This window comes from Phodopus roborovskii, unplaced genomic scaffold (assembly GCF_943737965.1).
Source record: "Phodopus roborovskii unplaced genomic scaffold, PHOROB, whole genome shotgun sequence".
Classification (NCBI taxonomy): Eukaryota; Metazoa; Chordata; class Mammalia; order Rodentia; family Cricetidae; genus Phodopus; species Phodopus roborovskii.
In genome coordinates, this window is record NW_026126636.1 from 14397796 (window position 1) to 14411010 (window position 13215).

Below are 13215 nucleotides of genomic sequence, written 5' to 3' on the forward strand. Positions count from 1 at the left end.
ATGACTGTCACTGCAGTGTCCAGTGAAGCCCTCTCCATGTCTGCTCGCAATGAAGCCCTGAAAACCACTGAGGAAGTGGCTCTTCAGATAGTCTTCCTTTGTCAGGTTTGGGTAGGGACTGTGGCCAACATCATTCTGTTTGTCCACAATTTCTCTCCTGTCCTGATTGGCATCCAGATGAAACCCACACAGACGATTCTCAGCCACATGGCTGTGGCCAATGCCTTCATCCTCCTCATCACTGTGTCTCCAAGGAATGTGATGTATTTTCCTTCAAGGCCTCCTCTGACTGACCTCAGATGTAAACTTGAGTACTTCCTTCGCCTGGTGGCTCGAAGCCTTAACATGTGCTCCACCTCTGTCTTGAGCTCCTATCAGTTTGTCACTCTTGTTCCTGGTAATAGGGGTAGAGTCATGCTCAGAGGACAGGTTCCAAATTTGGTGAGTCATTCTTGTTACAGTTGTTGGTTGTTCAGTGTCTTAAATAATGTCTACATTCCGATGAAAGTCACTAGTTCACAGAAAACAGGCAATGACACTGATTCTAGAAACAACTTTGCATGTTCTACCTCTGATTTCAGTATAGGTATTGTCTTCTTGTGTTTCATCCATGATGCCGTATTCATCAGCATCATGTCCTGTGCTAGCATCTCCATGGTGTGTCTCTTACATAGGCATTACAGGCGAATGCATCACATCCTCACTCCCATTCAGGACCACAGAGTCCATGCTGAGACCAGAGCAGCCCATACCATCCTGATGCTGGTCGTCACATTTGTTAGCTTTTACCTCCTAAATTTTTTCTGCATCATCTTTCACAGTTTGTTAATGGACTCTCGTCTCTGGCTGAGACATGTAAGTGAAGTTTTGGCTGTAAGCTTCCCCACTATCTCTCCCTTTTTGTTGATGTTGAGAGATCCTAAGGATCCTTGTTCTGTGCTCTTCCATCATTGAAATCCAGAGTCACTAAACATAGCAAATCCATGCCTGTTCTGTGCAAGTGATCTGACTGCCTCCCTTAGGAGCTGCAGCACTCAGGAAAAGTGAGCCCTGTTCCTAGGCTGTGAAGCACAGTAGAGCTTGACCCTATTGCTGGTGGTGTTGATGAGCCAGTCCTGAGAATGTGTGCTGGGGATACTGGTCCTGCCCCTCATCTGCTTTATGGCAGGGGAGAGATGTCTTTCCCCAACCCCACTCTCCCTGTGACAGGTGGGAGTGCTGGCCTGGAGGTCCAGGAGTAGGAGAGTTTTCACTGCCTCTCACAAGCTGCAGCACTTGTGAGAGTGGACCCTGAGCCTCTCCTGGGTAACACAGTAGAGCTGGCCATAATCATGTAGGTGTGAGAGAGCTTATCCTAAGGGAATGAAAGCAGAAGAAGTAGTCCCACTCCTGACTCACTGCTGCAAGGCATACACATGCTGGGCAATTCTACAGGCTCAGCCTGGTCATGAGAATTGGGGACAGCTTACAGGCTGATGAACCCTGTAGCTACCCAGGCCCAGAAACAGGATTGTGAGTTGGTCTACCCCAACATCCACACCATCTATGACCTGCTGGAGCACATGAAGATGCTGTCCCTGCAGACCCAAGGCAGCAGGATTTCCATGACCCAGGACAAAACAGGATATTCAAGAGGAGTTACAGTGAGACCCCGGTGTTGAAAGTTCAGCAGACACCAGAGGCCTGGAATCAGACTAAGGACTCTTTGCAAAGAACACTGGCAAGTAAAGAGATATGGACTAAAGCGTAGACTGTGACTCACTGTGTCAAACTACGGATTCCATAGTGAGGTTTTCTTTCTCTTTTTCACTTAAATTTCATTTTATTTTGGGGGAGAGGTTGCAAGAAGGTAGATGTGAAAGGACAGAGAGATGAATGGTATGGAGATGCATGATATGAAAGTCAAAAATAATAGATAAAAAGAATGTTAAAAAAACAAAGACAGCTTCACTAATGCCATTAAATATTCTATGTCACAAATATGAGTTGAACAACTTTTTCTATGGGTCCCACATGTTGCTCTAGGCTTTTAATTTTGAAAAGTGAGGTTATAATAATTTTATTGATGAGAAATAATTTCTGGTCAGGATGTGATTGACTCATTGGCAGAGTTATCTATGACCCTCCACTCTCTTGTGTATAAGTGTGCTCTGCTATATGCTGGTCTAAAACCCACTACCCATGTGCGTTAACCATAAGCTTAATGGGTTATAATGTCAGATCCCTCTAACTGAACCATTATACATTCGTAAAGAATCCCTCTGTATTTACCCCCTGAACAAAAGCAGATCTGTTGTGACCACTTGATGGGATATGCCATTCTGTAAATATGATTCTCATATTGGTTAATGAATAAAGCACTGTTGGCCAATAGGAAAGAGAGACAGGTGGGACTAGGAGACTAGGAGGAAAGAGGAAGTAGTTGGGGGGGCTATTCAAGATGGAGGACAGAGAGAGAACACCAGCCCCTCTCTCTGGTAAGATAAGACAACATGGAAGTCCTTAGATTAATGGAAATGGGTTATTAATTAAGACAGAGCTAGCTGATAAGAAAATAGTAACTTGCTAACAGAATTATATCAAATACTGAGTCTCTGTGTGTTATTTGGGGCTGGTGCAGTGCTGGGACCAGGGCAGTGGAATAAAACCACTCATAACATAATGGCATCCAACGCAGACCAAAGAACTTCCATTAAAAACTTAAGAAAAGCTTAAAAAATGGTTTTAGAAAGCAAAGAACAGAGATAATCAAGGCTTCTTGGTAGCAACGTTTTCTTCTGTTGGACTCTTGTTTTGCTAGAGAAAAGCAGAGATTTATGTGGCTCCTTTAAGGGAGGTTTCCTGACTCAGCATAAGCGGCAAAAAACAGCAAGGCTTTTCTTTTTCAGTTTGTTTATATGGTGGATCATAGATTTTCGTATGTTAAACCATCCCTGTAATCCAGGGATAAAGCCTACTTGGTCATGGTGGATGATTTCTTTGATGTATTCTTGGATTCGGTTTGCCAGTATTTTATTGAGTACTTTTGCATGGATGTTCATCAGGGATATTGGTCTGTAGTTTTCTTTCTTAGTTGTGATTTTGTGAGGCTTAGATACCAAGGTGATTGTGGCCTCATATAAAGAGTTTGGCAATGAACCCTCTGTTTCTATTGTGTGGAACAATTTGAGGAGTTTTGGTATTAGCTCTTCCTTGAATTTCTAGCACTGAAGCTATCTGGCCCTGGGATTTTTTTGGTTGGAAAGGTTTTGATGACTGCTTCTAATTCTTTGTTTAAGCTGTTTGTCTGTTCTTGATTTAATTTTGGTAAGTGATAGTTATCCAGAAATTTGTCCATTTCCTTTGAATATTCAAATTTTATGGAGTACAGATTTTCAAAACCTGAAAATTGTCTGGATTTCCTCTGTGTCCATTGTTATGTCCCCTTTTTGTTTCTGATTTTGTTAATTGGCATGTTCTCTCTCTGCTTTTTCATTAGTTTGGATAAAGGTTTGTTCATCTTGTTGATTTTCTCTAAACACCAACTCTTTGTTGCATTGATTTTTTTTTTTTGTATTGTTTTCCTGGTTTCAACTTTATTGATTTTAGGAATAATTGATTATTTCTTGGTGTCTACTCCTCCGAGGTGAGTTTACTTCTTTTTGTTCTAAGGCTTTCAGTTGTGTTGTTAATTCTCTAAGGTGATTATGCTCCGTTTTCTTCATATGGGCACTTAGTGCAATGAATTTCCCTCATAACACTGCTTTCAAGGGATCCCATAAGTTCAGGTATGTTGTGTCCTCATTCTCTTGAATTTTAGGAAGTCCTTAATCTCTTTATTTCTTCTTTGACCCAGGTATGGTGCAATTGTGCACTGTTCAGTTTCCATGAGTCTGTAGGGTTTCTGTGATTTGTGGTGGTGTTGAATTCCAAATTTAAAGCATGGTGGTCTGATAAAATACAGGGAACTATTCCAATTTTTTGTACTGTCCCATTGCTCTGGTTTAGCACTGGGACAGAGAGCAGAGCCAACAATCCTGCCACCTTTGTGGAACTTCCTGGAACTGTTCTGAGCACACTAGACCTGTGTATCCACACAGGACCACCCGGAATCCACACCTGCCTTGTCTCTGCCCCCACGACCATCCTCTACCTGAGTTCTGGGCCCCTCCCAGAGATCCGCCTATCCCCCAGGGCCACTCTCAGTCCCTGAGGTTAGATCCTTGACCCCCATCACCTGGCCTCCCCTTAAGAGGCCTCAGCTGGAGAGTGCCAGGCCCCAGCTATAACCACCTATCAGCACAGAAACATCCTAAATCTCAGCCTAGTCTTTGAACCTCATCGCCTTTGACCCCCATAGCCAGGCCTCTGCTTGAGATGAGTCTGGGACCAATTCAGGTGGAATGCCCCTACACCTTTCCGTGGGAACTCCCTGGGTTGGCCCCAGATCTCGCTCCCACTGTGTCCTGTCCCCATCCAGAATGCACCTGGTGCTCTGATACACATCCACCCCCACCAAGAGCCTGCCCTCCCCCTACCCTGTGCCCTACCCTGCGCACTTCCCACCTCTCTGGATGAGTACTGGGACAGAGCATGGAACCAGCAATCCTGCCACCTTTGCAGAACTTCCTGAAGCCGTTCTAAGAACACTAGACCTGCCTATGCACGTGGGACCACCCGGAATCCACACCTGCCTGGTCTCTGACCCCCACCACCTGTCCCCTACCGGAGTTCCAAGCTGTCCCCGAGATCCACCTATCTCCTCGGGGCCATCCTGAGCCCCTGCAGACTGGATCTTTGAACCCCAATCACTGGGCTTCTGCTAAAGAGGCCTCAGCTGGAGAGTGCCAGGTCTGAGCTAGATCCACCTATCAGCACGTGAAACATCCTGAGTCAAAGCCTTCAGGTTCTTTGATCCCCATCACCGGTCTGTCTTTTGCTGGAGTCTGATCTTTGATCCTCATCGCCAGGCCCCTGCCTGTGGAGAGACCTCCTAGAGAGCTTGAACCACCCAGAGCTACAGACATCAAAACTCTGACCCACCTAAGCCCACCTGGGGAGTACCATAGAGAGAGAGACCCCACCTATTGGAAGAAGCGATGGGGAAATGGCAATACAAGAAAACACCTAAGAATAGAAAGACAAGCATAACACCACCAGAATCTAGGGAATCTACACCAACTAGATCTGAACACCACAAAGCAGATGAAGCAGAAGAGAACGACTTAAAAATTATTGTCATAAAAGTGAGGCCCTCAAAGACGATGTGAGAACATCCCTTAAAGAAATAAAAGAAAAAAAAACAAAAATTTGGAAGAAATGAACAAATTTCTTAAGTAAAGTACATAAAGCCAAGAAAAAACATTTAAACAGGTGAAGGAAATGGTTCAAGACTTGAAAACTGAAATAGAAACAATAAAGAAAACACAAACTGAAGGAATGCTAGAAATAGAAAGAGTGGGCAAAAGATTGGGAACCACAGACACAAGCATAACCAACAGAATTCAAGAGATGGAAGAGAGAATATCAGGCATTGAAAATAAACTAGAGGAAATAGATTAATCAACCAAAGAAAATTGTAAATCCAATAAATCCTTAACACAAAACATCCAGGAAATGTGGGACACTGTGAAAAGGCCAAACCTAAGAATAATTGGCATAGAGGAAGGCGAAGAAGCCCAGCTCAAATGTACAGAAAACATATTCAACGAAATCATTGAGGAAAACTTTCCTAATCTGAAGAACATGCCCATGAAAGTACAAGAAGCATACCAAACACCAAATAGAATGAACCAAAGAAAAAAGACCCCTCAACACATAATAATCAAAACACCTAACATACAGAATAAAGAAAGAATATTAAGAGCAGCGAAGGAAAAAGGACAGGTAACATATGAAGGCAGACCTATGAAAATTACACCTGACTTCTCCATGGACATTCTAAAGGCCAGAAGGTCCTGAATACATGTTCTACAATTACTATGAGCCCAAGGATGCCAGCACAGGCTACTATACCCAGAAAAACTCTCAATCACTATAGATGGAGAAAACAAGATATTTAATGACAAAGCCAGATTTTCATAATATTTATCTAAGAATCCAGCCAAACAGAAAATTCTGGAAAGAGAACTCCAACCCAAGGAACTTAACTATACTCACAAAGACATAGGAAATAGATAATCCCACTTCACCAGAACCCAAGGGTAAAGCAGAACAAATATGTTCACAATACCACTGCCAACAACAAATCTAAAACAAAAAAGCATTAACAATCAATGGTCCTTACTATCCCTCAACATTAATGGTCTTAACTCACCTATAAAAAGACACAGGCTAACAGAATGGATATGAAGACAGACTCCATCCTTCTGCTGCATACAAGAAACACAAAGCTTCAAAGATAGACTTTATCTCAGGGTAAAGGGCTGGGAAAAGACCTTCCAATCAAATGGATCCAAGAAGCAAGCAGGTGTGGCTATCCTAATATCTAAAAAGTTAGACTTCAAACCAAAATTAATCAAAAGAGATGAAGACAGTCCTCTCGTTTTCATCGCAGGAGAAATCCATCATCACAAAGTCTCAATTCTGAACATCTATGCCTCAAACACAAAGACATCCACATTCATAAAAGAAATGCTACTAAAACTCAAAGATCACATAAGACCTCACACGCTTATAGTGGGAGACTTCAACATGCCACATTCACCACTATACAGGATGACCTATCTGAAACTCAACAAAGAAATAAAAGAACTAACATAAGTTATGTCTCAATTGGGTTTAACAGACATCTATAGAACATTCCATCCAAACACAAAAGAATATACCTTCTTCTCTGTTCCACATGGAACATTCTCTAAAACTGACCACATACTAGGCGACATAACAAACCTCAACAGATACAAAAAAAAAAAAAAAAAATTGGAATAGTCCCATACATCGTATCAGACTGCCATGCTTTAAAATTGGAATTCAACAACACAAATCGCAGAAACCCTACAAACTCATGGAAACTGAACAATACACAATTGCACCATACCTGGGTCAAAGAAGAAATAAAGAAAGAAATTAAGGTCTTCCTAAAATTCAATGAGAATGAGGACACAACATACCTGAACTTATGGGACACCTTGAAAGCAGTGTTACAAGGAAAGTTCACTGCACTAAGTGCCCATATGAAGAAAACAGAGGATAGTTACATTAGAGAATTAACAGCACAATTGAAAGCCTTAGAACAAAAAGAAGCAAACTCACCCTGGAGGAGTGGATGCCAGGAAATAATCAGTTTTAGGGCTGAAATCAATAAAATAGAAACCAGGAAAACAATACAAAAAATCAATTCAACAAAGAGTTGGTTTTTTGAGAAAATCAACAAGATAGACAAGCCTTTATCCAAACTAATGAAAAAGCAGAGAGAGAACATGCAAATTAACAAAATCAGAAACAAAAAGGGGAACATAACATTGGACACAGAGGAAATCCAGACAATTTTCAGGTCATACTTTGAAAACCTGTACTCCACAAAATTTGAAAATTCAAAGGAAATGGACAAATTTCTGGATAACTATCACTTACCAAAATTAAATCAAGAACAGACAAACAACTTAAATAGACATATAAGCCCCAACGAAATAGAAGCAGTCATTGAAATCCTTCCAACAAAAAAACCACCAGGGCCAGATGGCTTCAGTGCAGAATTCTACCAGAAATTCAAGGAAGAGCTAATACCAAAACTCCTCAAATTGTTCCACACACTAGAAATAGAAATTTCATTACCAAACTCTTTTCATGAGGACATAATCACCTTGGTACCCAAGCTACACAAAGACACAACTATGAAAGAAAACTATAGACCAATATCCCCGATGAACACTGATGCAAAAATACTCAATAAAATACTGGCAAACCGAATGCAAGAATACATCAGAGAAATCATCCACCAAGACCAAGTAGGCTTCATCTGGGTTGCAGAGATGGTTTAACATATGAAAAACTCTCAACGTGATCCACTGTATAAACAAACTCTAACAGAAAAACCATATGATCATCTCCCTAGATGCTGAAAAAGCCTTCGACAAAATTTAACACCCTTTCATGATAATGGTATTGGATAGATCAGGGATAACAGGAAAAATACCTAAACATAATAAGAGCAATGTACATAAACCAACAGGCAACATCAAACTGAATGGAGAGAAGCTTAAGGCAATTTTTCTAAATTCAGGAACAGGACAAGGCTGCCCTCTCTCTCCATATCTCTTCAATATTGTACTTGAAGTTCTAGCTAAAGCTATAAGACAACAAAAGGAGATCAAGGGGATCCAAATTGGAAAGGAAGAAGTCAAAGTATTAATATTTGCAGATGATATGATAGTTTATATAAGCGACCTAAAAAACTCTACCAGGGTTGCTCAAATTGTTAGTTGGCGGCAGTCTTGTAGGTCTCTAGACCTTTCTTTAGGTTCAGTTTTCTCTTCAAACCAATAATGGCTCCCTCTATTATGTTCTCTCTCTCTCTCTCTCTCTCTCTCTCTCTCTCTCTCTCTTTCTCTCTCTCCCTCCCTCCCTCCTGTCTTTTATTCCTACCCTGACTAAATCTTCCTAGTCACACCTGCTTTCCTCTCCTCCCCCTCTCTTTCTCCTACTTCTCTCTCCATCCACTGCCCTCCTCCCCCACTTCCCCTGGGGGACTTGTCCCTTCCCCCTTCTGTGATGGACTTTATATGAATCTCTTAGAATACACCTTGTATCCTAGTTTCTCTGATGTTGTGAATTATCCCCCAGACTGATAGCTGGGAATCCAGCATGAGACTGACTCAGGCCCTCCTGAATATGGGTCTCAGGCAGAAGGACTGAGCAGTCTAAGGGACTTCAGACAGTGGCAGGATGTATCCCTGGTGCACAAAAGGACTTCGCGAACACATCCCCCATGGAGGGATAACTGCCTTAATCTAGAGACAGGAGAGAAGGCCTAGTCCCTACTCCAAAAGACTTGACAGAATTAGATGACCCCACCTGGATGGCATTGCCCTACATGTGGAATTGGGGTGGGGGATGGGAGGGGAGGGTGGTCAAGGTGCATGCAAGGGGGCAGAGAAGTTAAAAGGGAGGGAGGAAGGGAGAGGGAACTGGGATCGACATGTAAAATAATAAATTAAATTTAAAAAAAATAAATTAAAAAAAAGAAAATAGATCATGACAGGGGAAAAAAACAAAAAACAAAACAAAAAAAAAAACTCTACCAAGGAACTCCTACAGCTGATAAACACCTTAAGGAAACTAGCAGGATACAAGATAAACTCAAAAAAATCAGTAGCCCTACTTTATACAGACGACAAAGGGGCTGAGAAAGAAATCAGATGATGGTATGTACAAGACTGTAGATAGACCCATGTCTATCACCATGCACAAAAGTCAAATCCAAATGGATCAAAGACCTCAACATATATCCAGCCACACTGAACATCTGAGAAGAGAAAGTGGAAGGTGTCCTTGAACAAATTGGTACACGAGATCACTTCCTGAAAATAACACCAGTAGCACAGACACTGAGATCAACACTTAATAAATGGGACCTCCTCAAACTGAGAAGCTTCTGTAAGGCAAAGGACAGTTGATAAGACCAAACGGCAGCCCATAGACTGGGAAAAGGTCTTCACCAATCCAAATCGCACAGAGGGCTGATTGTCAAAATATACAAAGAATTCAAGAAACTAGTCAACAAAACACCAAATAACCCTATTTAAATATGGAGTACAGAACTGAAGAGAAAATTCTCTATAGAGGAAATAAGAAAGGCTGAAAGATGCTTAAGAAAGTGCTCAACATCCTTAGCTATCAGGGAAATGCAAATCAAAACAGCTTTGAGATACCATCTAACTCCTGCCAGAATGGCTAAAATTAGAAATACCAATGACAACTTGTGCTGGAGATGATGTAGAGAAAGGGGAACACTCCTCTACTGCTGGTGGGAGTGCAAATTCATACAGCCATTTTGGAGATCGGGAAAATGGGAATCAGTCTACCACAGGACCCAGCAATACTGCTCTTAGGCATATACCCAAATGATCCATATTCATGCAACATGGACATCTGTAAAACTATGTTCATAGCAGCATTGAGATGCCTTAAAAGAGGGAGCCTTTATAGGTTTAAAAAGAAAACTTACTCTAAAGAAATGTCCAGAGACCTACAAGGATGACCCCAACTAACAATTTGAGCAACAGTGGAAGAGCTACCTTAAATGCTCTTCCCTGATAATGAGATCGATGACTAACTTATCCACCATCATGGAGCCCTCATCTAGTAACTGATGGAAACAGAAGCAGAAACTCACAGGTAATCACTAAGCCCAACTGGAATCCAGATGCAGAGAGGGAGGAGTGATAAGAAAATGGGGACAAGACCAGGCTACAGAAATCCACAGACAGCTGACCTGGACAAGGGGGAGCTCATGGACCCCCCCAAGACTGATAGCTGGAAAACCAGAATTGGACCAATTCAGACCCCCCCAGAACATAGGTATCAGTTAAAAGGCCTGGGCAGTCTAAGGAACCTCTGACAATGGAAGCAGGATGTATCCTTGGTGCACAAATGGACTTTAGGAGCACATTCCCCATGGTGGGATACTTCCTTAACCTAGAGGCAAGAGGGAGGGCCTAGACCATACTCCAAATGACTTGACAGATTTTGTTGATCCCTCCTGGAAGGCATCACCCTCCCTGTGGATTTTGGGGAGGGATGGGATAGGAATTGTCATGGGGCATGGGAGGGAGGGAGAGAAAGAGGGAGGAAGGAGGCAGAGAAAGGGGACTTGGATCGATATGTAAAAGAAGAAAAATGTTAAATAAATAAATAGATCAATAAGTGTTCTAAACTGCTGAGTCATCCCTCCAGACCTTGTAATTTTTTAAAAAAAAAATATTATTTTGTGTATGTGTATGATGAACCTGTATGGAAACACATGACATAGTGTACATGTACAGGTCACTGGATAACTTTGTGGAGTTGGTTCTTTCCTTCCACCATCAAATTGGTTCTATGGTGGTGTAACCTTTGCACTCTGAGCTATTCCATCAGCTCCAGCCTGACAATTACTGACCTCTTCAAGACCTTTTACTCATTCAGCCATCTCAATTTCAGGCATTACAAGGTAGGCATAAAACATTGTACATAACCTGTCAGTCACTGTTCTAGGCTATGACCTTAATGGCAGAATCATCAAAGGTAGAGCTTTAAGAGGACTCCAATATAGAATTGGTGTTATATGAAACTATCCCGGGTTCAGTCAGAGTAGCCAATTTTTATCTTCCTTTTTCCATTCCTGTATTCTATTGTGCTTAACTCTGTTACAGTGTTGGCCAACTGATCTTAGACTTCGAAAAAGTTTTACATTTATTTACCTGTCAAACATGTGTACCACAGCATGAGTGTGAAGATCTGAGAACAACTTGTGGATGTCACTTCTTTCCTTCCGTCATGAAGATCCACCAAACTTCAGATTGTGAGGCTCAGCGGTAGCCACCTTTATCCACTGCGCCATCTCACTAGCCCTTAACTTCTTTTTGTAGCATAGAGTTGATTTTAGAAAGCACTTGACTATATATGATCTCTGTTTACCAGCCACTTTTTCTATCATGTCTTGGCTTTGTCATATAAAATTACCAAGTAAAGTTGGCATCGCTAAAATGAAGAACTGACACAGGAAGAAGGGGGTTTATCTTCTTTATTTTTCTTTGTACACAACGGAAGAGGGAGAAGTCAGCACACATGATTGATGATACAGCCACAAAAGGGCAGAAGTTAGTGAAGTGTACATGACAACCACACCAACCTGTAGTGGAGGTCAGGGAGGTAGGGTGTAAATAGGAATTTAAGGAAGGCTTCTTTTTCTATAAGAATAGTTTCTCTAGAAAATCCTTTAAAACAAATTCTACAGGGCTATCGAGGTAGCTCAGCAGCCAAGAACATTTATTACTCTTCTAGATGACCTAAGTTCAGTTTCCAGACCCAGGGTCAGGTGGTTCACAGCTATCTGTAAGTCTAGCTGCAAGGGACTCACTTAACTCACTCTTACGGCCTTTGTGGACACTGCACTCATCCACTCTCAGACATACACTTAAAAAAAATCATAAGACAAAACAGACTTATAAACTAGGTACTACTTCACATCCCTTTCATCTGTTAACACTGGAGGTTGATTATAATCTTTGGAGACTGGCAATGGTCATAAAGTCAAGAAGTATTAGAACCTGATTAGCATGGGAGCATTTATATCCCATAATAAATATTATAATCACTCAGTTTTGATACTCTTTTATCCTCACCCCCAATTCAAGGTGCTGCATTCAAAGGATGTGTCAGTTTCTTGGCAAACATTTGGAGCCAGAGAAGATTTGATTTCATAGTGAAACGGTTCTTTTTCAGTCATGAAGAACAACAGAATATTCAACCATTTTACAGAGAGAGAGAACATAGTAATTACACAACTATCACTATACCACTGCTGAGAAAATGTGAATAAACCATTGTTGAGTAAAATGTAGAGGTATCAAGTTGGTAGAATCAGTTGGGTTTTTCAATGTTAATTTCAGCACAGGGCATGAAAACAGTTGTATATGAGATGTAACACATTCTTTGCTAGGGTCTCTCACATAGCTATCTGCTCCATACATATCTATGGTCAAGGCCAATAGATGAGATATCAGAGACACTGTCCCTCCTTTGTGTTATCTTCATATTGTCCAATTGCCCTTTCCTTGTCTTTCAAAATTGTGGTTAAATGGTGACAGCATCAACAGTTTCCGTCTTAGAGAGTCGGGGGATCAAAAGAAGTAACCCTGGCAGCTCAAGACCCCCAGTATTCATTGTGTTTCCCATGTCACAGATACAGTGATAAAAATCTGTCCTGAGAAAAACAGCCTACTAATAGCATACATCAACCTGGCTGGAATTGAAGGTCTCCACACTGTGCCAGTCAAACCGATGTCAAATAGATTCACAGTGTAGCTCTGTTTATTTAATATGATTAGGTGGCAAATTGGGAGAGATAAACAACAGACTCTTGCATCCAGGGGATAGGCTGTCTTGGCTTGCAGGCATTGTTAAAATTGGCGTATGGGAGCATTGAGGAGAGAATTATGTAGTGGGTTACCTTTATTTTACAGTGATGGCAATGGGATATTCAAGTTAACAGGCTGTGGAAAGTGATATGGAATGCACCTATTTGATTAAGGT

At 41.5% G+C, this 13215-nt stretch overlaps 1 protein-coding gene across 1 annotated transcript; it reads left to right on the forward strand.

The window, feature by feature from the left end:
• On the forward strand, positions 1–954 carry LOC127238548 (vomeronasal type-1 receptor 4-like). Its single transcript, XM_051207161.1, has one exon. It carries the CDS (start codon positions 1–3, stop codon positions 952–954), a length of 954 nt encoding a protein of 317 aa, XP_051063118.1.
• Positions 955–13215: the final 12261 nt, after the last annotated feature.